The sequence below is a fragment of the Artibeus jamaicensis genome, unplaced genomic scaffold (assembly GCF_021234435.1).
Source record: "Artibeus jamaicensis isolate MK-2021 breed Jamaican fruit bat unplaced genomic scaffold, CSHL_Jam_final contig_64, whole genome shotgun sequence".
Classification (NCBI taxonomy): Eukaryota; Metazoa; Chordata; class Mammalia; order Chiroptera; family Phyllostomidae; genus Artibeus; species Artibeus jamaicensis.
This window is the reverse complement of record NW_026521911.1, coordinates 2977735-3002300: the sequence shown is the minus strand read 5'-3', so window position 1 is coordinate 3002300 and position 24566 is coordinate 2977735. Positions and strand designations below refer to the sequence as shown.

The 24566-nt window shown below is 42.6% G+C and overlaps 2 protein-coding genes across 3 annotated transcripts in view; one reads left to right on the top strand and one right to left on the bottom strand.

Annotated features, from left to right (window-relative positions):
• POLD3 (DNA polymerase delta 3, accessory subunit) overlaps positions 1-19522 on the bottom strand; it is a 98677-nt gene extending 79155 nt beyond the window's left edge. For both annotated transcript variants that reach the window (XM_053670727.1, XM_053670728.1), the window contains exons 1-2: positions 19389-19522; positions 17809-17934 (exon numbers count right to left, since the gene is read on the bottom strand). In XM_053670727.1, coding sequence (XP_053526702.1) covers positions 17809-17934; positions 19389-19439 — 177 coding nt within the window. In that variant the 5' untranslated portion in view covers positions 19440-19522. The remainder of the gene's footprint in view (positions 1-17808; positions 17935-19388) is intronic.
• A 1339-nt stretch (positions 19523-20861) lies between these two features.
• On the top strand, positions 20862-22329 carry LIPT2 (lipoyl(octanoyl) transferase 2). Its single transcript, XM_037148636.2, has 2 exons — positions 20862-21334; positions 21829-22329. Exons 1-2 carry the CDS (start codon positions 20869-20871, stop codon positions 22056-22058), a joined length of 696 nt encoding a protein of 231 aa, XP_037004531.2. The 5' UTR covers positions 20862-20868; the 3' UTR covers positions 22059-22329.
• Positions 22330-24566: the final 2237 nt, after the last annotated feature.

Here is a 24566-nt window from a genome sequence, read left to right as displayed (position 1 = left end):
CAGCCGATATAACAAAGACTTCAAAGCAGCTATTAGGTTTCATGGATTCAATGCTCAGCATTCAAAGTTCAAAGAACGCAAACAAAAGATGCTTAGAGAAGTAAAGGAAGAGTGAGGATGTCTCATCGGATTGAAAATGTTAACAAAGAGACAGAAATTATAAAAAAGTAATCGAATGGAAATTCTGAAGTTGAAAAGTACAATAACTAAAATTAAAAATTAATGAGCATGGCCAAACGGTAGATTTGATCTGATAGGAGAAGGAGTGAACTCGAAGACAGATTGATAGAGATTGTGCGGTTTGAAGAACAGAAAGAAGAATAAGGAGAATGGGCAGAGCTTCAGGGACAGGCGGAGCACCGTTACCTACATCAACACTCGTGTAACGGGAGTACCAGAAGGAGAGGAAAGAGCAAAAAAATTCTGAAGAAATAATGGCTGAAAACACCTCACATTTGAAGAGAAACATTTATCAACACAATCCAAGCAGCTCCATGAATGCAAAGAAGGGGATCTAGAACGAGCTCCACCCTCAGGCTTATCACAGAAGAAAACGCTGAGAGACGAAGACGAGGAGATTCTGGTGTTACCAAACAAGAGGTCCGAGGGAGGGGCAATACAATATTTGGCCCACCTAGGGATGCCCAAAACTGCTATACAACAGGGGCCCCTCCCCTTTAAAAAAAAATACTAATATCTACTGGGCTCTTCTGTCCGCCGCCAATTGGAAAGACATCTCTCAATGCCAGAGATTTGTGAAAAGGAAACAAAATGTTTATTTAATGCTATTCAGGCCTAATGCCTCTACTAAAATATCAAAGTCCTTTAGGTTGTACACCTACACCCATACAGCGCTCCCTTCTCCCACTGTCCCAACTCCGGGTACCGTAAATCAGGAAAAGAGCACACGTCTGTGTTGCAGGCCGCTGGCACCGTCAGCTGTGTCACTGTGCAGGATCTCAAGTTAATCCAAAGTACTGTGGTACCCTCTCATGGTCCACTGGCAAGAGTCCTTTGTACCCAGTTCCAGTCAAAGTCTCTCTTGCTTCTCAGGCCCCGCGGCCAAAGGGGGCACCCCAAAGCCGCGTGGGCCTCTTCTACCAAAGCTGCAGGAGTCCGCACTCCACCAAAAGCATGTGGCTTTCTTCTTCACCTGGCTGCAGGGATCTCCATTCTGGCAAAGCTGCGTGGTTTTCCCTTTCACCTGGGAAAGAGGGGGTCCGCACCCTGCCAAAACCACGTGGCTCCCTCTTTCACCTCACCAAGAGGGGGTCCTCACTCCGCTGAAACCGCGTGGCTCTCGCCCCATCTGGCCAAGCGGGGACCCTTCATGTCCCAGAGCCAGTCTTTTCCAAGCTCTCACGCAGGCCTTCTCACTCAGGAGCGCAGCCCCCTAGTTTCATCTTGAGTCCTCAAGCCCTTCTCACTCAGGAGTGCAGACCTTAGTTACATCCTCCTGAGTCCCAGTCCACTACCTTCTCCCTGGCTCCAAACTTGGCCACAGCTATTTAACATATCTATGAAACCAGTTAAAGGTTATAGATATGTTAAATAATCATTCCAGAGGTTAGCTGCAAAACTGTTGCTATGCAAAACAGCTCTCAATGGCCCTGCTCCATTCGTTTCTTCCCCCTGGGGAGAGGCGGTGAGGACATCTTATATATCTCTCCAATATTCCTATACACTTTGAATTCTGGACACCATTCCAAATCTTTTTTTTGGGCCCCCCCCTGGCTGCACCCTGTATCACTGGGAGGATTACCAGTCGTCTCCCCAGAAGAAAAACTGGAAGCCAGAAGTCAGCGGGATGACATGGTCACAGAGCTGAAAGTAAAAAGCTGTCAGCCAAGAACTTGCATCTAGCCAAACGACCTTTTATAAATGAAGGTGGAAAAAAAAAACATTCCCAGAGAAATAAAAGCTGAGAGAATTTTCAGCCAGCATCCCACCTTACAAGGAATCCTCAAGTAAGTTCTTTAGCCTAAAGGTAGCTCACCCAGATGATAATTCAAATCCACTGAAGAAAAAAAAACAAAGAGCCCTGGTAAAGACAAATGGTACCTCTTATAATTATACCTGATTTTAAAAGCAACTGTACTGAGCAATATTTATATTTCTTAGATATGACATGTAAAGCTAAAACAACAAAAGAAAAATGAAACTGGCCAGCATCAGAATAAAAAACTTCTCTGTGCTTCACAGCGCACCACCCAGAAAGTGAAAACAACATGGGGGCATCGAACAGTTTCTTCCACTCTTACGACTTTCTAATTTGGGCACTATCCTTATTTATTTAAATTTTTTTTCCTTATGAGTGGGTCCTGACTCCCCTCAGGGCAGGAAGTGTGTCCCAGGCATTTCAGAATGGCCCAAGGGGTATTCTGATAAATAACTGTTGAGTGTGAAGACAGTCTGAACACAGCACTGCAGGGAAAGAAACCTCTGAACAGGGCAATGGTCATGCATGGCCTTGGTAGGCTTCTTGGGAAAGTCTGCCGGCCCTGTCGTATCTGCCGTGGGAGCCAGACAGCAGGTGCCCTGGAGCCAGCTACGACTCCATCCACGTTAGTAGATTAAAAAAAAAACAATCCCACAAGCCAACGAATTATTTCTTTCCTGATAGCAATCTGCCTACTTTCATTCCTAGTAAAATGTCTGCAAAGTCCAGACAGGGCAAAGGGCATCAGCCGTGGGAGTAAGTCACAGCAGGTGCCATGACTTTCTGATGGCATCACACCTGGAGCACTCAGCACAAGCCTGTCGCAGGTAGGCAGGTTTGTGAAATGAATGAACACATGACACTTGGAGGGAAAATAACTCAAGGTCAGAAACAACATGTAAGAGAAACTTTTAAAATAGAAAGACTTCAGCCTATGCAAGAGAACATCAAAAAAAAGGTATAATAGTTGTGTTCAGGTCTTTATATGCTGGGGCCAGTGGCACTGGTTAGAATTTAACCAATCTTTAAGAAAAAAAAAGCCCTCATTTGCGCCTTAGCTGTGCACATTTCAGTGGTGTAAATACCCCTTCGATGGCCAGTTTCAAACTAACATGCACTCAATCAGCTGTGACAGCCAGTTCACTACTGCCTGCATTGCAGAGTATTTCAAAGCTGGAGCACACATGTGTGGCCACATTATTTTTCTTTTCTTAGTTTATACCTTCCCAGGTTGTCCCACTACTTTGCACTTTAAGCTCCAAGATCATTAGCCATCAGCCTTTTCACATTGCTCAACTTGCCATGTCTTCAAGGACTCAGTCCAGACATCATCCCTTGGGAAGTCATGTTTTGACTGTCCCACTGGATCAGGTGCTTCCTTTACACTCACTCCCACAATCCCCTGATGTTCCCTTTGTCACAGCGCTCGTCACACCTGTATTGCTTTATTTGGTTGCCTCCTTTTCCTGCCCACATCGTGGTCCTGGTGGGAGCTGTCCATTACAGCAAGACCCAAGAGGATCCGTTTCTAAGTAACTTAACTGTACCCCAGAACAAAACTAGAGTATTTATAGAAATACAAAAGTATCTAGCACTCAACAAGGTAGAAATCACAATGTCTGACATCTAATCAGAGATCAGGAGATGTGCAAAGAGACAGGAAAATATGACTCATAATGAGAATAATAATTAACCCATTGAAATTGACCCAGAACTGACATAGATATTAGAATTCACAGATAAGCACATTAAAATAATTGTTATAAATGTAGTCCATATGATCAAAAAGTTAAATGGTATATGATATTATATATATCATATTAGTTCAGATGGCAAACAAGATGTTCAACATCATTAGGCATTAGGGAAATACAAATGAAGTCCATAGTGAGACACGAGGACATACCTATTAGGGTGATTAAAATAAAAAGACGGACCATACCAACTGCTCGTGAAGATGTGGACCAATTGTAACACTCACTCTGCTGTTAGAAATACGAAATGGTGCGACCAGTCTGGAAAACATTCTAGTCAGTCTTTCTTCTTTCTTTCTTTTTTTAAAAGATTTTATTTATTTATTTTTAGAGACGGGGCAAGGGAGGGAGAGAAAGATCGATGTGTGAAACATTGCTTGCCTCTCACATGCCCCCAACTGGGGACCAGGCCACAACCCAGACATGTGCCCTGACTAGGAATCGAACTGGTGACCTTTTGGATCACAGGACAGTGTTCAGTCCACTGAACCACACCAGCCAGGGTACATTCTAGGCAGTTCCTTAAAAATTGAACATATGATCCAACCATTTCACTACTACATATTTCCCTAAGAGAAATGAAAGCAAACATTCACATAAAAACTTGTACACAAATATTCACAACAGCTTTGTTTGTAATAGTCCTGAACTGGAAAGATCCCAAATGTCCATCCATAGGTAAGTGGATAAAAACCTGATATATCCATGTGACGGGATATGACCCAGTAAGACAAAGGACTGAATTTTTTATTGGTGCATGCTACAACATGGATGGGTCTCAAAATAATTACGTGGAGTGACAGAAGTCATACAAAGAACATACACACTAAATGAATCCATCCACATACGATTCTTGAAAATGCAAACTAACCTATAGTGACAGAAAGCAAATTAGTGGTTGCTTGGGAATGAATGAAGGGGTCAGAGGAAGGGATTCTAAAAGGACATAAGGAAACTTCTGGAGGTAATAGAAATGATCATTATAATGATTAGTGGTGGTTTCATGGGTGTAGTCATAGGCCAAAACTTATCAAACTGTGCATTTTAAGTATGTGCAGTTTATTGTATGTCAATTATTTCTGAATAAAGTGTTACAGAATAAAAAGTGAATGAACTCGTTCTGAGACCTCCACAATACCTCTTCTAGCCCGTCCGGGCTGCACAGGACTGTGGCTGCAGGTCTGCTGGGCCCCATCTCTGCCGGGCCTGGGCCCTTGCCGTGTGCTGTTTCCGAGCCACTTTGCTCCTCACAGAAGCCACACCCCCTCCTCACTGCCCAGCCCCCGCCTCCACCTTCCTTTTTCCCAAAGTGGTACTAGCACAAGGCTATTTCTGGGGAGTTACAGGTGATGGAGAGTGATTTACATCACAGACAAGAAAGAAATAGAATGTCAAATGTTATGTCTAAAAATAGTTACTATGGGGAGGTTGAGCGTGGACAGATCGAGCTAAAAAGGAAAAAAGAGAAAGAACTCATGGACACAAACAATAGTGTGGTGATTGCAGGAGGGAAGGGGGAAGAGGGAATAGGGAGCATAAATAATAATGGAAAAATACAGTAACGTTTTTGAAAGTTTAAAAAGAAAGATCCCATATGGGCATAGCATGAAAAAAAAGACATTTATTAGCCATTCCCTGTCAGAAGGATTTCTCCACTGGCTACATCTTTCCTCTCTCCCCCTGTTTAAAGTTCACATGTTCCTAAGCTTCTCACTTTCTGGTCTCTCAAGCTGTCCATGAACACCCCCTAAACTCTCATTATTCTCTTATACAGTACAACTTGTACCTTTCTCTGTTTTGCCCTCCTCATTCAGATCATAGCCCACTCAAGGAGTGAGGAAGAAAGGCTCAGCGTTCACACCCGAAAAGGTCGACCGTGGTTTTGTCTACACAAATAAGCTCTCGTGTCTGCTGATGAACACAGCGGTCCCTGGAAGGCCAACATGACTACAGTAAGTTTTGTCTTCAATGTCCATTTTCTCCTTCTTGCTATAATTCATGAAGATCCACTACAGTAAGTGTAACCTCAGGAAATGCCCTGCTCCGAGAAGCTTAATCTGGCCACAGGTCTCATGTCAACACCCTGGCTACAATTTTGGAAGCGTAAGAGGTTAGTGATAAGTAGGACTTCATCACGCACCATTTCACTCACACCTGCACCCCATTTCACAGAGTGTGAGGACCGGGCAGCTCTACTGACTTGTCTAAGTCAGATGCTTTAGTGGCAGGGCAGAGGCTGGTGCCCACGTCTCCTGACTCCATTCAATTCCATTCAATGCTACCACAAACACCTCTGGGAATCACTGGGAACCCGGCCAAGGGAAAGGAGTGGTGGGTTTTTCTAGGAAGGTGCTTGGGATGGAGGTGACTTCACTGGGTGGGGGGCTCAAGCCAGAGGACATTTGATTGTTCCCAGACCCCAGATAATCTGCCCCCATCCCCCACCCCAGCGGGTGTGTCCTGATTAAACTGACCCTGTGTGATACAAAGCTAGATTAAATTCCTGCAGTCCATGAGGCCAACCAAAGGTGGCCAAGCACACAGGAGGAGAGTGTAATTGTTAAACGGCAGGCAGGATTTCCATAGGTGGAGCTGTTGGGGTGTGAGTATTTGGGGTAACGGTCACAAGCAAAGGGCACTTGCATGGCTGAGAGTTAGGTTTGAATCCCAGTTCAGCCATTTGAGTAAAGTCCATTCACTTCTCTGAGCTTGTTTCTTGAGCTATAAAAGTGAGAGGAACTACCTCCATGCAGACTTGTTGGGAAGACTAGGTGAGATAAAACAGGAAATGTGTTTAGCATTCATGGTGACTACAACTATTACCATTGTATTCCAGGCACTTGTCCAGTTAATCCTCACAGCAGACCATTTGTAGTTTCATTAGCACGAATGTTTTACAGACTAGGGACTTGGAGTTTGGAGAACCTAAGGACTTTACCCAAATTGCACAGCACCTACCACTACGGTGTGAGCTCTGTGGTTCGGCTGGAGCAGAAGGCACAGAAACTGCTAAACATCAGACATGCCTAACCCTGAAGATGCGGTCTCCTCCTAGAGCCCTGTGCGCTGTTTTCTGAACTCCTTCATAACAGGTCATAGTTTGTCTTTCTGGAGGTCAGTCTGACCTCAGGTGGCAGGACAGACCTCCCTTAGACTCAAAGAAGAAATCCTTAACAGTAGGCGCAGTTCCAAGGAGCTAACAAAATGTTTCTCCAACTCACGTGATAGGAGGGCCCTGTTTAAAATTCCCCCAGACTCACCCCAAAGTGGACTTAAATTATTTTAATTCTAATACAATGTATATATTTATAATCACAATACTTAGCATACATATTACTGTGCTTACAGTTCTACAACTCTAAACCAAGACAAACAGAAAATAAGCAAAACTACTAAACCTATACAAATAGAACCTCAATCTAAGGTGGCAAAGATCACATTTGAACCTGACTGGGTCACGGTCCTTCCATGTCTGGCGTGCCTGTGGCTCTGTGTGCAGTGGGCAGCCCCCATCGCGTTTCTCTGGACACAGTTTCTCCGGTCACAGTCCTGGAAGATCTTCATTCTGTTAGACCCCATTTGAACTCCATCCCCTTGGATCAGGATCACTGGGTCACACGTTTGTGCGTATGCTGTTCTTGTTTCTACCTTTTTCTGCCTGGTGCCTTCTGCTTGTCCATTGAGTGATTTCTTCCTCTGGAAGCCTTTTCTGGCCTCCACAAGCTGAGCGGTTCTCACCCTCTGCACCCACACAGACCCTACATACCCAGCCCCCAGCCCCATAGTCCCTGGTAGTAGAATCACTCATTTACCCTCTTGCCTCACCCCCAGATTATCCCCTCTATTGGACTGCGAGCTCCGGGGTAGGTAGGGACTAAGTCTGATCCATTTCTGGTCCTCACTCTGCCACACGGGGCCAGGCACAGGGTATTTGCTCAGAGAGGAATATTGAATGGGTGAATGAATGAATGAATGAATGAGCTAAGTGACCTTTCTTCTAGCTCTGGGACATTCAGCTTTACCATCCAACTTGGCATTTTCTTTCCTCTCTCCAAACTCCTGCTGTTCTCTACAAGAGCTTTAAAAAAGTGTATCCTAGACTCATAGAACACTAGTGATAGGAAAGCCCCGTGAGAGGGCTACAACTGACAGGCAGCGGAATGACTTGCCCCGGGGTACCCACCAGGACGCGACAGCACGAGACCTGAGGCCATGCGCTCCAATTCCCACTTCAGGGTTGCTTCCAGGACATTACTTATTTACCACTTATTCATTTATTTATTTTTGGTCAGGGCTGCCCCGGGGGAAAAGCAAGTTCCCTTGTGACCTCACCTCCCCATGGCAGTGTTTTGGGAACAAGCTGGATTCTCACGGCTCTCCCAATGGTGGCAGGGTGCCCATGTCAGGCAACGTATTTTTCATAATGAAAAAGAGAACAAAGGTAGCGTCAGACCTCGCTTGTAATTTCTCCACAGCAGCCAGAATCTATTCAAGTCTCTTTGTTTCCTTTCTCAGCTTAATATGCTGCCCACATCCTTGGTAAAGTGGACCAAAAAAGTGGATTTGAGGGATTTCAAAAAAATATGTACTTATTTATTTACGTACGGATTTACTTCCAGAAGCATTTATTTTTCACAACATAGGCCAGAATGGACATCCTGCAACTCCCAGCAGCCTTTCCTCCTTAATTGAGATATCTCACTCCTTTCCCATGGCCAAAAACACCAGTGTCATCTCCGATCCCCGGACATCCTCCTTCCTTCCAGGCAGGGAGGCAGCTCACCTCCTTGTGCCTGGCCTTCCCAGGAGGTCGTCCTGGTTTTGACCCCACAATCACCAGATCCTCGTTCAACATTTAATCACATCCTCTCTTGACACCCATCCTGTTCTCCCTCATCCTGCCTCTTGGCCGAGGCCCTGGAGCCAGGTAAAGAGAAAGCCAGAAGGAAGAATGAAGGGGATGCAGACACCTGGACCCCCCACTGTAGACCTGGGGCCAGGCTTGTGTGTGTGTGTGTGTGTGTGTGTGTGTGGGTGGGGTAGTCAGGATATTTGTTTGCTTATTTTTTATTGTGGATATATATATATATATATATATATATATACACACACACACACATATATATATAACATAAAATTTACCATTTAACCCATTTTTAAGTGTACAGTTCAGAGGCATTAAGTACATGTAAATTGTTGCACAATCGTCACCACTATCCAAACTTTTATTGTCCGTCCCAAACTGAACCTCTGCACCCATTAACAACTCCCCACCCCCCTACTCCCAGGGCCTGTAACCACGGAACATTTTTGTCAACATCAGTCAGCTCAGGCCAGGCCAAGAGTCATTGTGTCTGACCAGGCTCACTGACTCCTTTCATTTGTGTGCTCTTTCTCCGGCTGTGAGGCAGTGAGAAGTGATTTCAAAGGAGTGGTCTTCACATATAAAGAGTTGTTTCCTTCAAGAACAAGTTTAGTTCGTCCAAACGTGTGACTCCACACGCACAGAGCTGTGGGTGAGGATGGGGCTGCGGTAAATGCAGTCAGGACTCTGCACCACCACCCATTCCTTCAATATTTACTGGAAAACTTCCTATCAGGGCGTCTGCTGGGCCCAGAGTGCTACCTGACCTCATCCTGACCCCAAGGTGCTGAGGCCCGACGTGGGAGGTGGGGGTCTGAGCAGAGGCACAGGCGGGGTGCTCTCCCCCTTGTATAGGGCCCTGGGAGGCAGAGCCTTGGGAAGAGGGGACATGTGAGCTGAGCCCTGGAGGAGGAGGACAGTGACCAGTGGAGAAGACATGGTAGGGTGTTCTAGGCAGAGAGAATGGCACGGTCTACAACACAGAGAGATCCAGAGGCAGCAAAATGGCAGGGATCCTAGCAGGACGGTGGCAGGAAACGGAACTAAAAAGGCAGGTTGGGGGATGGGGAAGGCCCACATGGCCCACCTAAGGGAGTCTGGCCTTGATTCCGTAGGCAATGGGGAGCAACAGTCTCCATCTCCATCTCTAGCCCAGACCTCTCCTCTCAACTTCCACCCAGACACATAAAATATGGTGTTGACATTTCCACTGGGATGCCTTATAGTCGCCTCTAACTTTGTATTTCCCCAAATGAACCCTGACTTACATGCCTTCTTGCCCAATCACGCCAGCAGTAATATTAAAAATACTTAGGGCACAGGCACAAACAGGTCCCCAGGGTTTGGGATCAGCAGCCATCACTATGCCAGGCATTAGCCCTTTAGTTGGTGGAGAGGGGGAGGATCTGAGAGTCCCAGGGGAAAGTCCAGGCAGCTGGTGGAGGGAGGAGCAAGGGGACTCAAAGTAGCAGTGGTTTTCACCATGGACACAGCCAGTGACTCAGTCCCGAAATGTGCCGGCTGTATTCGAGCCCTGCGCCCACCAAACCTAACCACCCTGTGCTTTCCCCACCGCAGGGATGGCGCCACCATCCGCCCAGGTGCTCTTCGGAAACTGTGTCATCATCCCCAGGGCCCAGGGAAAAACACAGTGGGGCTCACGTATCCTAAGTCTAAATACTTATACGTTATACATCGAATTAAATCAGTTATTTATTAAAAGATAAAGTCTTAAGTTTACTGAGGTATATTTTACATCCAATAAAATGCACACATTTTAAGGGCATAGTTTGAGGACCTTTGACAAATGTATACGCATGTGTCAATCAATCACAAATATAGAATACTTCCACGGCCCCCCAAAATTCCTTATGCCTGTTTACAGCCAATGTCCCCTGTCCTCTACCCCAGACAGGTGCCTTAGGGTAATTTCCATCACTGTAAGTTAGTTTTGTCTGTTTTAGGACTTCACATAAGTGGAATTATGTAATACGCACTCTTTAGTGTCTGGCTTCTTTTGCTCAAAAGCTATGGATTTTTTATGATTGAAAGTAGGCAAAATATCAAAGATTACTGAATTTAATGGCATTCTGTTAAGAAACAATACTATACAGAGTAGGGTAAAGTAACTTTACAGTTGTGAGCAAGCAAAACACAGAGTTTATTCTTGTATTATTATTTATTAATTACTCTATTATCTTCCATACAAATAACTGTAAACCTACTTTTGTCCAACCTTTATAAGAAGAAATATAAGATTCATAAATGATTATTTCATAAATTTTTTTGCCTTCATTCCAGGAAATCACTAATTATATTGTTATAATCAAGATTTTCAGATAATTTTGACTGACAGTAAGGTCCAGAGTTAAATGAATTTTGTTGAATTACTATATGCCTGTGCAGAGCTAGTGGCTCTCTCATTATTTTGTAGCTCATGTCATATTATACTGCCATTGTCTGTGGGCATATCTGTGCCAATTCTGCACACACTGTGGGGTGTGGTACAGTAACTATTCATTGGATGGATGGATGGATGGGTGAATGGGTGGGTGGCTGGCTGGCTGGATGGATCGATAGATGGAACAATACCCTAACCCCACATTTTGGGGAAAGGATGGGGCTCAATAGGTAAATAGGTACTCAGGGGAACCACATGCCCTTTTAATACCAACTTCCCATCTTATTACTTTTGTTTATTTATCCAGTAAATGTTTTTACTGCCTACTACCATCTGCCAAACTATGAGATGTGTGCTATGGGGTATTTAAAGAGGTATAGGACAGGGTCCTGGTTGCAAGGATCCTGGAGTCTGACTACCCATATTTGAATTCTGTCCCTGCCATTTACCTGCTGCCTAATGGAAAGCAAGTCACTCACTCTGTGCTTCAGTTTCTTCATCTATGAAATGAGAAAAACATAGCATCTACCTCATGGGATGATAATATATTAAACACACTGATGATTTGAAAGCTTTTAGGGTGCCCAAAACACTGTAGATACAACATAAGTGTTAGCTTTACTCTGTATTCTCATGTCACAGGTCACAGGTCAAGTGGGGGATGGGAGGGTGACAAACCCAGTTCACAATAGCCTAACAGACTGTATTAGCAGAGATACAATTTGTTGAGGTCAGGGGTCAGGGAGGCATTACAAAGGAGGCGGTCTCTGAGCTGAACTTTGTGGTTTGAGTTTAGGTTGGATTCAACATGCTATGGGGTACACAATTTTTAGGGTGATGTTACCCAAATATCAGTCTTCATGTCCTGAAAATTTAGGATCACCTTGACTCAGTGTTTCTTTTTATGGTCAAGACCCACAGGAAAAGGTCCCAGTTAAAGGACACACAGCTAGTTATTTATTTAACAAATCAGTCATTGGTTCTGCAAATGTTTACTAAGAACTTACTGTTTGCCAGGCACTAGACTAAATGGGGATCCAGAGATTACACTGTTCGTTACCTATCCCAAAGGAGCTCGTATTCTCAAATACGTCATGATTAACACAGAACTTGAACCCCGATCTCCACTCTTCTGACCTAGGGCTCCTTCCAATTCACATCAGGACCATTTTTGGGCTAGAGCACTGAGTTCCTCATCTATAGGGACCAAGTCATTTGAACTAAATTCTCCACCTCATACAAATTTATTTATAGACTGTAGGTAACCTGGGACAGGGCTTCATGTAATCCAACCTCTGTTTTTCCCTGAGGGCCTGGAGCTATCTAAATGCTATGTTTATTTTTAAACAACAGCACTGTCATTGATAACTCACAAAAACTTTTGTGATATGCTCTGAAACCCACCTTTGTATATGTCCGCCCATGTAATTTTGTCCCCTTCCCAATTTCCTGGCCCTGAGACTCATTCTAGCTGTTATTCCCTGTCTTCTCCTCCTATTCCCACTTCCTCCTCCCCAACCCCTGTGCTATTCCCCAACTACATAAGGAATAGTTGATATTTATATTTGAGTGTCTAAACTCCCACCTTTCATACTGAATCTGGTCTTTCAGTGACTACCTTCTTATATAGAGGGGCTGCCAAGAGAGATTACACACCCCCTGGGTTTCTTCTCAGTTAATGGCCTCATCATCCTCACAGGTCTTGTATCCATTAAGCACCACAGGCCCCACTTGGAGCTTGTGACAAGCTTTTCAAGGACCTAAAAAATATTTAAGAATACCGTCCTCCCATTCTTTTTTTTTGTAGGATCCAAACCACAAAAAGAAAGCTATAGAATCTAAATAAACAAATTTCTAACCAGATGTCTACCAATGTAAACTTATAGCAATTTTATTAGTTATTCAATGTAATAGTGACTGTGACTGCCATGTATCCTCTTCTCCCTTTATTAATGGGTCACCTGAGTTTTAACTGGGCACAGAGACTACACTATACAAAAGGCACTTCCCAACCCCTCTTAAAGCCAGATGTGGTCATGTGACTAAGTTCTGGACATAGGAAGTGAGTACCAGTGACACCTGCTACTCCTGGTTGTGCAGGAACTATGGACTCTTCTTCATCTTTGCCCTAACTCACTGCATAGGGCTACTGCATTGGATGACTCCAGGGGGCACGTTTAAATGCTGGTCTAGGTGACTGGTGCTCCCAGCCATTGTGCAATGTGGTAGCCTTGCCCCTGGCTGTGATGCAGACCTTAAGAGGTGGAGTTGGTATTCATAACTACTTAATTACAATTTAAGATAACCTGCAAGTCTGATTGTCTCACTTTGTAAACATTGCATGTACAGACTGTGATTGCCAAGAAATTAAATATTGCCATAATTTAAGTAGATAGAGCCAAATGAGTTCAAAGTTAAATTTTAAAAATCCTTTCCAATATTTTTAGCATAAAAATAATATTTGATACAGAAACACTTTAATATTGGATAGGATCTATAAAATACATGCATCTAAAACAAAGAAATTCTTAGAAAGGCCTTGATCATTCTTCACCCCCCAAACTGGAAATTTCAGAATCATCTTTGATGTTTTCCTAGTCATCTATTCATCCTGTAAATAGTGAACAAGTACTTCAGACTATACAGAGTGGAGAAGAGCATTGAGATTCTGATCAGACATATCTAGGACTGAGTCTCGTTCTGCTAGCTCCTAGATATGAGCCTTTGAGCAGCCTCTGTAGGTATCTACGTACTTGCAAAACAGGGCAATAATAATACATATCTCTTATGTAATAAACAATTTGACTGGACTTCGTCCCTAATTCCTGGGAGGGTAGATTTAAACCCTTGAAATTTTCCAAGTAATAGGAGTGTCTTTGTTATCATGTGCTATTTAGACCATAAACGTGAATTTCTGCCAAGAGATGTGAGGACTCAGGATGTGGCCTGGCCACTGGAAAGACCAACCCCACAATCAGAGGGCTGGGACTTTGAGCCAGCCTGATCTCTGGGGAGAGGAGAAGGACTGGGACTGAGTTCAATCCCATGGCCAGTGATTCAATCAGTCACGCCCGTGTGATAAAACCCCAATAAAAACTTTGGATACCAAAGTTCAGTAGCGCTTCCTGGTGGGTGAACATGCTGAGGTGCCAGGGGGCTGCTGCACCAGACTCCATGGGGAGAGGTCAAGGCAACTCTGCATTCAGGACCGTCCCAAATGCCTCCCATGTGTCTCTTCCCTTAACTGCTCCCGATTTGCATTCCTTATAATAAAACTATAATTGTAAATACAGCACATTCCTGAGTTCTGTGAGTTGTCTAGCAAATTATTGAACACAAGGGGCTGTGGGAACCCCAAGATTTGTAGTTGATCAGAAGTTCAGGTGGCCAGGGGACCCACAAAGTTTAGGTGGCAAGTGAAGTGATGAGTCTTTTGGGGAGCTAATGGATATACACCAAGCAACAGAGCTGCAAAATATGTGAAGCAAAAACTGATAGAATGAGAAATGACTAAATCCACAATATGGTTGGAGACTTCAACACCCCATCTGAGCAATTGGTAGAACAACTAGACCGAAAATCAGCAACTATAGAGAACTCACAAATGCTACTGACCTACATATCCTAATGCACATTTATAGAACACTGCCCCAAACAAATGCAGAATACACATTCTTTTAAAGTGTCCACAGAAAATGTACCCAAATGGACCATATACTGAACCATTAAAAATATAAATTTAAAAGAATCTGAATCACACATAGAGTGTTTTCTGTCTAAAATGGAATCAAACTAGAAATCAGTAACAGAAAGATAACAAAAATACAACAGACTTAAAAATAACCCATAGGTCAAAGAGGAAATCTGGAGGGAAATAAAAATGTATTGAATTAAATAAACACAGATCATATCAAATGTTGTGGGATCCAGATAAAGTCACACTGAGAGGGAAATTTTATAGCACTAAATACATACACTAGAAAAGAAAATATCTCAAATCAATGACCTAAGGTCCCAACTAGAAAACATAGGGGAAAAAAACAAAACAAAATAAACACAAAGCAAGCAGAAGAAAGGAAATAATAAAGAGCAGAAATTAGTGAAACCAAAAACATAAAAACAAAAGGAACAATGATTCTTTGAAGAAAATTAATAAAATTGACAAGCCTCTAGCAAGACTGATAGAGACACACATACACACCAATTATCAACGCCAGAAATGACAAAAAGGACATCACTACAGACCATGTAAACATCAAAAGGATAGTAATGAGTACTACAAACAACTCTATTGCCATGAACTTGACAACTTAGACATAATGGACCAATTCCTTGAAAAACACAAACTACTACAATTCATCCATTATGAGATAATTTGAGTAGCCCTATAACTGTTAAGAAATATTGTAATTTTAAAACTCCCAAGAAGAAAATCTCCAGGTGCAGATGGTTTCATGGAGAATTCTACCAAATGTTTAAAAAAGAATGAAGACAATCTATACAATCTCTTCTAGAAAATGGAAAAGGACAAATACTTCCCAATTCATTTTACAAAGCCAGTATTACCCTATACCAAAACCAAAGAAGCAGAAAAAGGAAACCATAGACCAATATCTCTCTTAAACTTAGATGCAATATCCTCAACAAAATATTAGCAAACCAAATACAACGATGTATAAAAAGAATTATACACAATAAACAAGTGGGATTCATTTCAACTGCTCCAGGCTAGTAACATTCAACATTCAAAAATCAATGTGACCTACCACATTAACAAGCTAAAGAAGAAAAATCACATGATCATATCAATCATTGCAAAAACAAAACCAAAAAAACCCCACTTTTGACAAGATTCAATATCCTTCATGATAAAAACTCTCAGGAAAACAGGAATAGAGGGGAAATTCCCCAATGTGATAAAGCTCAACTACAAAAACCTACAACAAACAGTACATTTAACAGTGAACACTTTCTTCCTAAAATTGGAAAAAGGCAGGAATGTCTGCTCATACTATGCTTATTCAACATAGTGCTAGAAGTTCTATTCAGTGCAATAAAACAAAACAAGGTAATTAAGTAAGTGCATACCCATTGGAAAGAAAGAAAGGAGATCTGTATTTGCAGACAATAATATTGCCTCTGTAGAAAATTCTAAGGAATATACAAAAAACCTTCTAGAACTGATAAGTGAGTTAAGCAAGGTATATTGCAGGGTGCAAGATGAACATACAAATATCAGTTGTAGTTCTATATATTTGCAATGAACATAGGAACACAGAAATTAAAAATACAATACCATTTAGAATCACCAAAAGAGAGAGAAATACTTACATATACGAGGTATATGCAGAAGGTATCCAGCCATGTAATATGAAAAATAGAGACATTTATTGAAGAAGATACAAAATACAAGAAATATTGTACCTAGGACAATGATGCCTCAGTCCCTTTCAAAGTAGGCACCTTTGGACCTCATGCAGTTCTCCCAGTCACCATCAGCTGCCCTGTCATATTTTCCTGAATCTCATTGACAATCTGAAATCTCTTCCCTTTCAAAGGTGTTTTAGTTTGGGGAAAACCCAGAAGTCAAAGAACACCAAATCTGGGCTGTAGTGGAGCTGAGTCACCTGGGTGATTTGATGTTTCATCAAAAAACTCTGCACCAGCTGTGATGCATGAGTGGGCACAATGTTGTGATGAAGCTTCCAATCACCAGTTGGCCATAACTATGGCCTTCTGAATCATTTAAATAGTTTCCGTGGAGGAATGTTCAAGCTTAATGCAAAATTTGATGCAGATTCAGTGGCTTTACTCACTCAGTCATTTTGAATGTGATGGCCACACAGTACACATGCTCACTCAATAGCACCTACTGCCCCTACTGACTAGTACAGTGAAGTTGTCATTGTTCACACGTGTGCATTCCAGTCCACTCTCCTTGGCTGCCAGGTTATATCAATGTTGTACAATTATTCTCATTACATTAACAATGGCTGGACTTTTTCTGGACAGATCTCGTAAATCTAACAAAACATGTATAGATTTGTATGCTGAAAACTACAAAACACTAATGAAAGAAGTCAATGATGATCTAAATAAAAGGTAAGATATACCATTTTCATTGACTGAAAGACCCAATGTGGCAAATACACCAATTCCCCACAAACTCATGTCCAGGTTTAATGCAATTCCTATCAAAATCCCATGAAGATTTTTAAATATAGATAATACTTGATTTAAAATTTACATGAAAAGGCAAATAATTAAAACAATTTAAAATAACTAAAAAATTTTTGGAAAAAGGAAGAATAAAGTGGGAGGAATCAAACTTCCTAATTTTAAGACGTTCTATAGTTATAGCAATCAGACCAGGTGGTACTGGTGGAGGGAAAAACACACAGATCAGTGAAAGAGAACTGTGAATATGGCCCACACAACTATGTCCAATTTTGACAAAGATGTAAAAGCAATTACAAAATCTTAAAAAAAGAAAGGAAGGAAGAAAAGAAAAGGAAAGAAAAAAGAAAAAGGGCCCTGACTGGTGTGGTTCAGTGGATTGAGCACAGGGCCTGTGAACCAAAAGGCTTGATTTCCAGTGCAAGAGGCAACCAATCAGTGTTTTTCCCTCTCTTTCTCCCTCTCTTTCTCTCCCTCTAAAAATAAATAAATAAAATCTTTTTTAAAAAGCAATTAAATAAAGGAAATATCGTCTTTTGAACAATTGGTACTGGAGCAAAAGGACAACCACGGCAGAAATAAAAGACCTGACCAATGTGGTTCGTTCGGTTGGTTGGAGCAACGTCACATACAACACAAAGCTGCAGGTTCGATTCCTGGTCAGGACACATACCTCGGTTGTAGGTTTGATCCTAGGTTTGATCCCAGGTTTGATCCCAGGTTTGACCCCTGGTCCAGGCATGTGCAGGAGGCTACTGATTGGATTGATGACTCTCTCTCTCCCTGCCTTCTTTCTTCTCTAAAAGCAATGAAAAAATGTCCTTGGGTGAATATTAAAAAAAAAAACACCAGAGTTTCAAAACTTAGGGAAAAACAGAAGAAAGTCTTCAGGATCTAGGGCTAGGCAAAGACTTCTTACACTAAAAGCATGATACATAAAAGGATAAATTAGACTTGATCAAAATTACAAACTTTGGCTCAAAGACCATGTGGCTTTGGCTCAAAGCCACTGAGTGGGAGAAACTACTTACAATCCACATCGGACAAAGGATGAGTATTTAGAAAACAACTCTCAAAGTTCAACGGTAAAAAAAAACAAAACAAAACAAAACACAATCAATTAGAAAATGGGCAAAAGGCACAAACAGACATTTCACTGAAGAGTATATAAAGATGAAAAGTAAGCACATGAAAAGATATTCATCATCATTAGCCATTAGGGAAATATAAATTAAAATCACCATGAAATACAACTATAAGCCTATCAGAATGTGTAAAATAAAAAAAAAAATGACAATGCCAAATGCTAGTGAGAAAGCAGAGGAACTGGATCATATATATATATATATATATATATATATATATATACACACACACACACATATTTATGTGTGTGTGTATGTATGTAGGTATGTGTATTGCTAGTGAGAATGTAAAATGGTACAGCTATACTGAAGAGCAGTTTGGCATTTTCTTGAAAAACTAAACACACAACTGCACTCCTGAGCATTTATTCCAGAAAAATATAACATACATTCACACAAAATACCTGTCCACGAATGTTTGCAGCAGCTTTATTCAGAACATTTGAAAACTGGAAATAACTTAATTATTTTTTAGTGAATGAATATTTAAACAAACACTGGCACATCCATACCATAGAACACCACTGGTCAATGAAAGGAAATTAACTATTGATACATGCAAGAACCTGATGAGTCTCCAGAAAATTATGCTGAGTAAAAAAATTCCAATTCCAAAAGTATACATACTGTATCATTCCATTTGTATAACACAGATTATTGTTTGCCAGGAGTTAAGGACTAAATATAAAGGAGCAATGTGAGGAAGGCTTCTGGTGGTGTAAATGTTCTGTATCTTTACTGTACCAACATCAAGATCCAATTTTGCATTGACAGGACATTACCTTTGGAAAATCTGGACATCTCTCTATTATTCCTTACAATTGCAAAGTAGTCTACAACTGTCTCAAAATAAAGAATTTAATTATAATATTACCTGTGTGTGCCCTGGCTGAGCAGCTCAGTTGGCCGGAGCTTTGTCCCATTATGCCAAGGTTGTGGGTTCAATGCCCAGTCAGGGCACATACCAGAATCAACCAATGGGTGCATAAATGAGTAGAACAACAAATCAATGTCTGTCTGTCTGCCTGTCTGTCTCTATCTCTCTTTCTCCTCCCTTCTCCTTTCTAAAATCAACAAATAAAAATTTTTTAATAAAATAAAATATTACCTGTGTAGTTTCTCTCTCATCTGTACCCTGATTTGATCCAATACCCTTCATCAGATTGTGGAATTTCTCTTCCTAGTTTGCTGAGAGTTTCAGTCAGAGTGGGTGTTGATTTTTGGCAACTGCTTTTTCTGCATCTATGGAAAATAATCATACAGTTTTTCTCCTTTATGATAAATTATATTGTTTGATTTTAGAGTGTATTCCTGGGATAAATAGTACTTTATCATGATGCATTAATCCTTTTACACATTGCTGGATTTAATCTGCTAATATTTGCTTATGATATTTATATATATATTAATGAAGTGTCTTTCAGATACCTACAGGAGTGGTCAATGTCATTAGTTTCTAAAATTAAAAATACCTGAGTAAAATTTTTAAAAGTTAAAATTTGACAAGTCTGGATGGTGGGTAAACAGTAATTTGTTACATCATTCTCTACACTTTTCTGCTTTCTTGTTTTCATTCTTTCTTTCCATTGAATGATCCTTGGTTGCAGCTTGAAAGACAGATTTGGAAGATACATTGAGAACATAAAAACTGGATCCTGTATGCTATTAGGGTTACAGGGGTGGCATGGCCTTGTGTATCCCCTTCACTCAGCAATGGGCCTAACACATAGTTGGTTCTCAGTAAGTTTATTGAATGAATTCAGATTTGTCATTTTTAATACCATTCCAATACAATATAATGAGTATTGTTATCCGGATCCACCCTCAGGACCTAGCCAGTCATTCCCCCAGTTTCTGGGAGGTGGTTGCTCATGGCTCATAATTTCTCTCTAGGAACTGTCCTCCCCCAAAGGAAGCAGCCTTCCCAAGTTATATAGCACCTCTCCAGATATAGCCTCTATCACCGGTCAATACAAGAATATAAACTTCTGCCACTTTTCTTTAATTTGGAACAACTTTGAAAGATCATCCCAGGCTCAGAGCATTCTTTGGGATTGGTTGAGGCCGCTGCTGAGACTCATTTCTCCCTCTGCCTAATCCTGCTTCTATCCCTCCCTTAAAAGGCGTGGTCTTGAAAGTATCTCCCACCCTCCACCCTCGCCCCCACCTCAATAAATCTCTCAAATCTTAACCTCCTTTTGAGACTCTTCCTAGAGAATGTCACATTACCCTATTTTATTTTTCTTTCCTTAGCGGTTATCAGTATGTGAAAGAACCTTATTTATTTCATGCTTTTAATGCTTGCTTACTGCCTGCTGTAAGAATGTAAGCTTCCCAAGACAGATTTTTCTCCCCTATATGTGCACCACTGTATCAAGTGCCTGAGGCACACGCAGGCCGTAAGTACCGGTTTCTGAAATGAATGAATGGAAGACACACCTTGTAGTGGTTGGGATCTCCTCTCCCTTGAGCCCATAACAAGCACTCGGGAGCAGAGGCTCCAGACTTGCCCCCTAAGCTCCGCCCCTCCCGACACGCCCCCGGGCCCAGGCCCGGGGCGGAGCCGCGCGGGCGCCTCAGCGGACGGGATGAAACCAGCCGTAGTACGGCTTGTTCGGCTGGGTCAGGTTCGGTATGCCGAGCTACTAGCACTGCAGGAGCACTGGCTCCGGCTGCTGCGGGCGGAGCCGGCCAGCGAGGCCCTGTCGAGGACTGAGGCGGGCGCGCTCCTGGTCTGCGAGCCCGCGGGGCCGGTGTACACTGCCGGGCTCCGCGGCGGCCTGACGCCCGAGGAGGTGACGCGGCTGCGGGCCTTGGGCGCCGAGGTGCACGCCACAGGCCGCGGCGGTCTGGCCACCTTCCATGGTCCTGGCCAGCTCCTTTGCCATGCAGTACTCGACCTGCGGCGCCTGGGCCTGCGCCTGCGCACCCACGTGGCGGCGCTGGAGGCGTGCGCCGTGCGCCTGTGCGAGCTCCAAGGCTTGCAGGGCGCCAGAGCACGGCCACCGCCGTACACGGGCGTCTGGCTTGGCGAGCAAAAGATCTGCGCTATTGGTGAGCTTTGAGGGGGCAGGGCCCGCGGGGCTGGGCCAATCGAGGTGTATTGCGCGCGGGCTCTGAGTCTTATCTACCCGATTTGCTTAAGAGTTTTTAAGCCTCTTCACTGATGTGGTATATTCAGAGCTAGAAGGGCCCCAACAGTCATCTCGTACAACTTTCCAAAGGAAGAGACAGGAGAAGTGAATTGCCAGGTTACTTCACAGTGTTAGAACAATAAAAGCACTTAGTTTTCACATCTTTTTTAAAGCAACAATCCCTGTGTTGAAGGCATTGTCTGTAATCCTCATAATAAGCGCAGTTATTGTGGAGCCACACACCACTTCCCTCACTTTGTTCTCCTCTTCGGATCTGTGCATAACCCCTTGGTTGCTCCAGAAAAGAAGTCTGAAAATCAGTGACCTGGTCCAGTTCCCTCAACACACTGAGAGGGATCTTGAAGCCTGGGGAGGGAAGGTGTTGATTCTAACACTCTTTGGCTTGTCTTGCAGGAGTCCGCTGCGGAAGGCACATAACATCCCACGGCCAGGCTCTGAACTGTTGTACAGACCTCACGTGGTTTGAACACATCGTGCCCTGCGGCCTGGTTGGGACCGGCGTCACTTCCCTGAGTAAGGAGCTCCAGAGGCACGTCACAGTTGATGAAGTTATACCACCTTTCCTTGAGGCCTTTAAGGAGACCTACAAGTGCACCTTGATCTCAGAGGACGGTTCCAGCTGAAGGACGTTCGTGTTACCACAGCCAGAAGGTGCTGCCTTGGAAAGGCACCGAGCCAGACTTGGAGTCACTGAAACCCAGATTCTAGATTTGGCCCTGTCATTCACCCATGGGACTATTTGCAAATCAGGAGCTCTGTCACTGGTTTCATATGTAACCTGGTTTATTTATGCTTTCCCCACCTACCTCATATAAAAGTGGTAACATGAAAAATAACACATGCTATTTAAATATAATGTTTTAGCACTACCATTGGTGTCACTTTCTAAGCTTACAGTGTCATTTCTTGATTATTTATTACTTAATGCTGTATTTAACTGGGCAATTCTGGGGTTCCAATTCCTTTAATTTTGTAGGAATCATGTCTCTGGATGGCCCAGGTGAAGGGGATGTGATCTCATTCTGCAATAAAGGGAAAACTTCTTTAAAGAATAGAATGGGATCCTGTCTTCCTGGGTTGAATTCCCCAAGTCTGATGGCTACTTTTAATTAGGTAACCTAAACCAGGCCAGAGGCTGGGAGAAGATAAGAAAACTTCCCAAAGATAGAAGTTTTTCTTATATGAGATCTCTAAGGATACAGGGCTTTGTATTTGTTATCTATTGCTGTATAACAAATCACTCCAAAACATAAACTTCCAACAATAAACATTTTTTATATCATATATAGTATGTGGGTCAGGAATTTGGGAGAACTTAGCTGAGTGGTTCTGGGTCAAGATCTCAGGAGTTGCAGTCAAGATGTCAGCTGGGGCAGCTGTCATCTGGAGGCTTGACTGGGGCTGAAGGATCAGCTTCCAGGATGGTTCACTCCCATGCTTGGTTGGTGCCGGTTGTTGATAGGAAGCCTCAGTTACTATGTGGCCCACTCCTCAAGGGCCACTTCAATATTTTCATGACCCCACACTGGCTTCCCCCAGAGTAAGTAATGCCAGAGAGACAAGGTAGAAGCCACAATGCCTTTTATGACCCAGCTTTGGAAATCACTCAGTCATTTCTGCAGTCAACAAATCAGTGAGCCCTAACTCAGTGTGGAAAGTACTATATGAGAATGATGGGATGTGAAGATCATTAGGGACCATCCTGGAGACTGGCTACCATAGACAGGAAGGGTGGAAAGAGCCTTAAATGAAAAGTCAGGTAACCCTCATTCCAGACCTGGTTCTACGGGCAAGTCACCCACTCTGGGCTTCAGTTTTCTCTGACACAAGCACTGTCCAGTGGAAGTACAGTGGGAGCCTCATAATTTTACACTTTCTAGTAGCTGCATTAAAAAAGTAAAACACAGTTGACACTGTGTCTTACTTTTAATAACATTTAAATTCACCTCTTAATAACCTTTTAAAAGTAAATTAACTTTCAATAACATTAATGTAATTTTAATAACATTTTAATTAACCCAGTGAGCCCCAAGTATTGTTAGTACAAAAATATTTTACAAAAAGTGTACTAAATCCAGATAATCAGCATGCATTTCACACTTACAGCACACCAGTTTGTTCCACACTTGAAATGTTCAGGAGCCCGAGTGTGGCTAGTGACTACCATGTTGAAAAATGCAACTTCAGACAATATCATATCTAAAGTCTCTTTGATTTCCCAGGGCTCTGTGGCCTCACTGTCTTCTAAGAAGGGTGAGTCCTCCCACCTTTGAGGGTTGATTTTTGACTCTGCACATAATTTATATCAGTTATTCAAGACAAAAAGGACTTTAGAGGTATATTCCTGTGTCCTCATTGTATAAAGATGAAACTAAGACTTTGGCAGAAACTTGTACAAAGTGCAAGTTTAAATTAATGACAAAGCCAGGACTAGGTCCCAGGTATATGAGGTCTGTCCAGAAGGTACCCAGTCATGTAATATGAAAAATGGAGTCATTTATTGAAGAAGATAAAAGATACAAGAAACATTGTATGTAGGACAATGATGCCTCAGTCCCTTTCAAAGCAGGCACCTTGGGACCTCACACAGTTCCCCCAGTTGCCATCAGCTGCCCCATCATATTTTCCTTAATCTCTCAACAGTCTGAAATCTCTTCTCTTTCAAAGGTGATTTAGTTTTGGGAAAAGCCAGAAGTCTCAGTCAGGATGCCAAATCTGGGCTGTAGGGGGGCTGAGTTACCCGGGTGATTTGATGTTTCACTAAAAATCTCTGTAGTAGATGTGATGCATGAGCAGGCACATTGTCGTGATTGAAGTTGCCAGTCAGTCACCAGTTGCCCGTAGCTGCAGCCTTCTGAATCATTGCAATAGTTTCCACAGAGGAACGTTCAGGCTTAACGCAAAATTTGATGCTGATTTGTTCTACTCAGTCATTTTGAATGCAATGGCCACACAGTACACATGCTCACTCAACAATGTCTACCATCCCCACTGACTAGTACAGTGAAGTGTCATTGTTGACACATGAACATTCCGGTCCCCTCTTGTTGGCTGCCAGGTCACATCAAAGTCATGCAAACCATTCTCATTATATTAACCATGGCTGGACTTTTTCTGGACAGACCTCATAA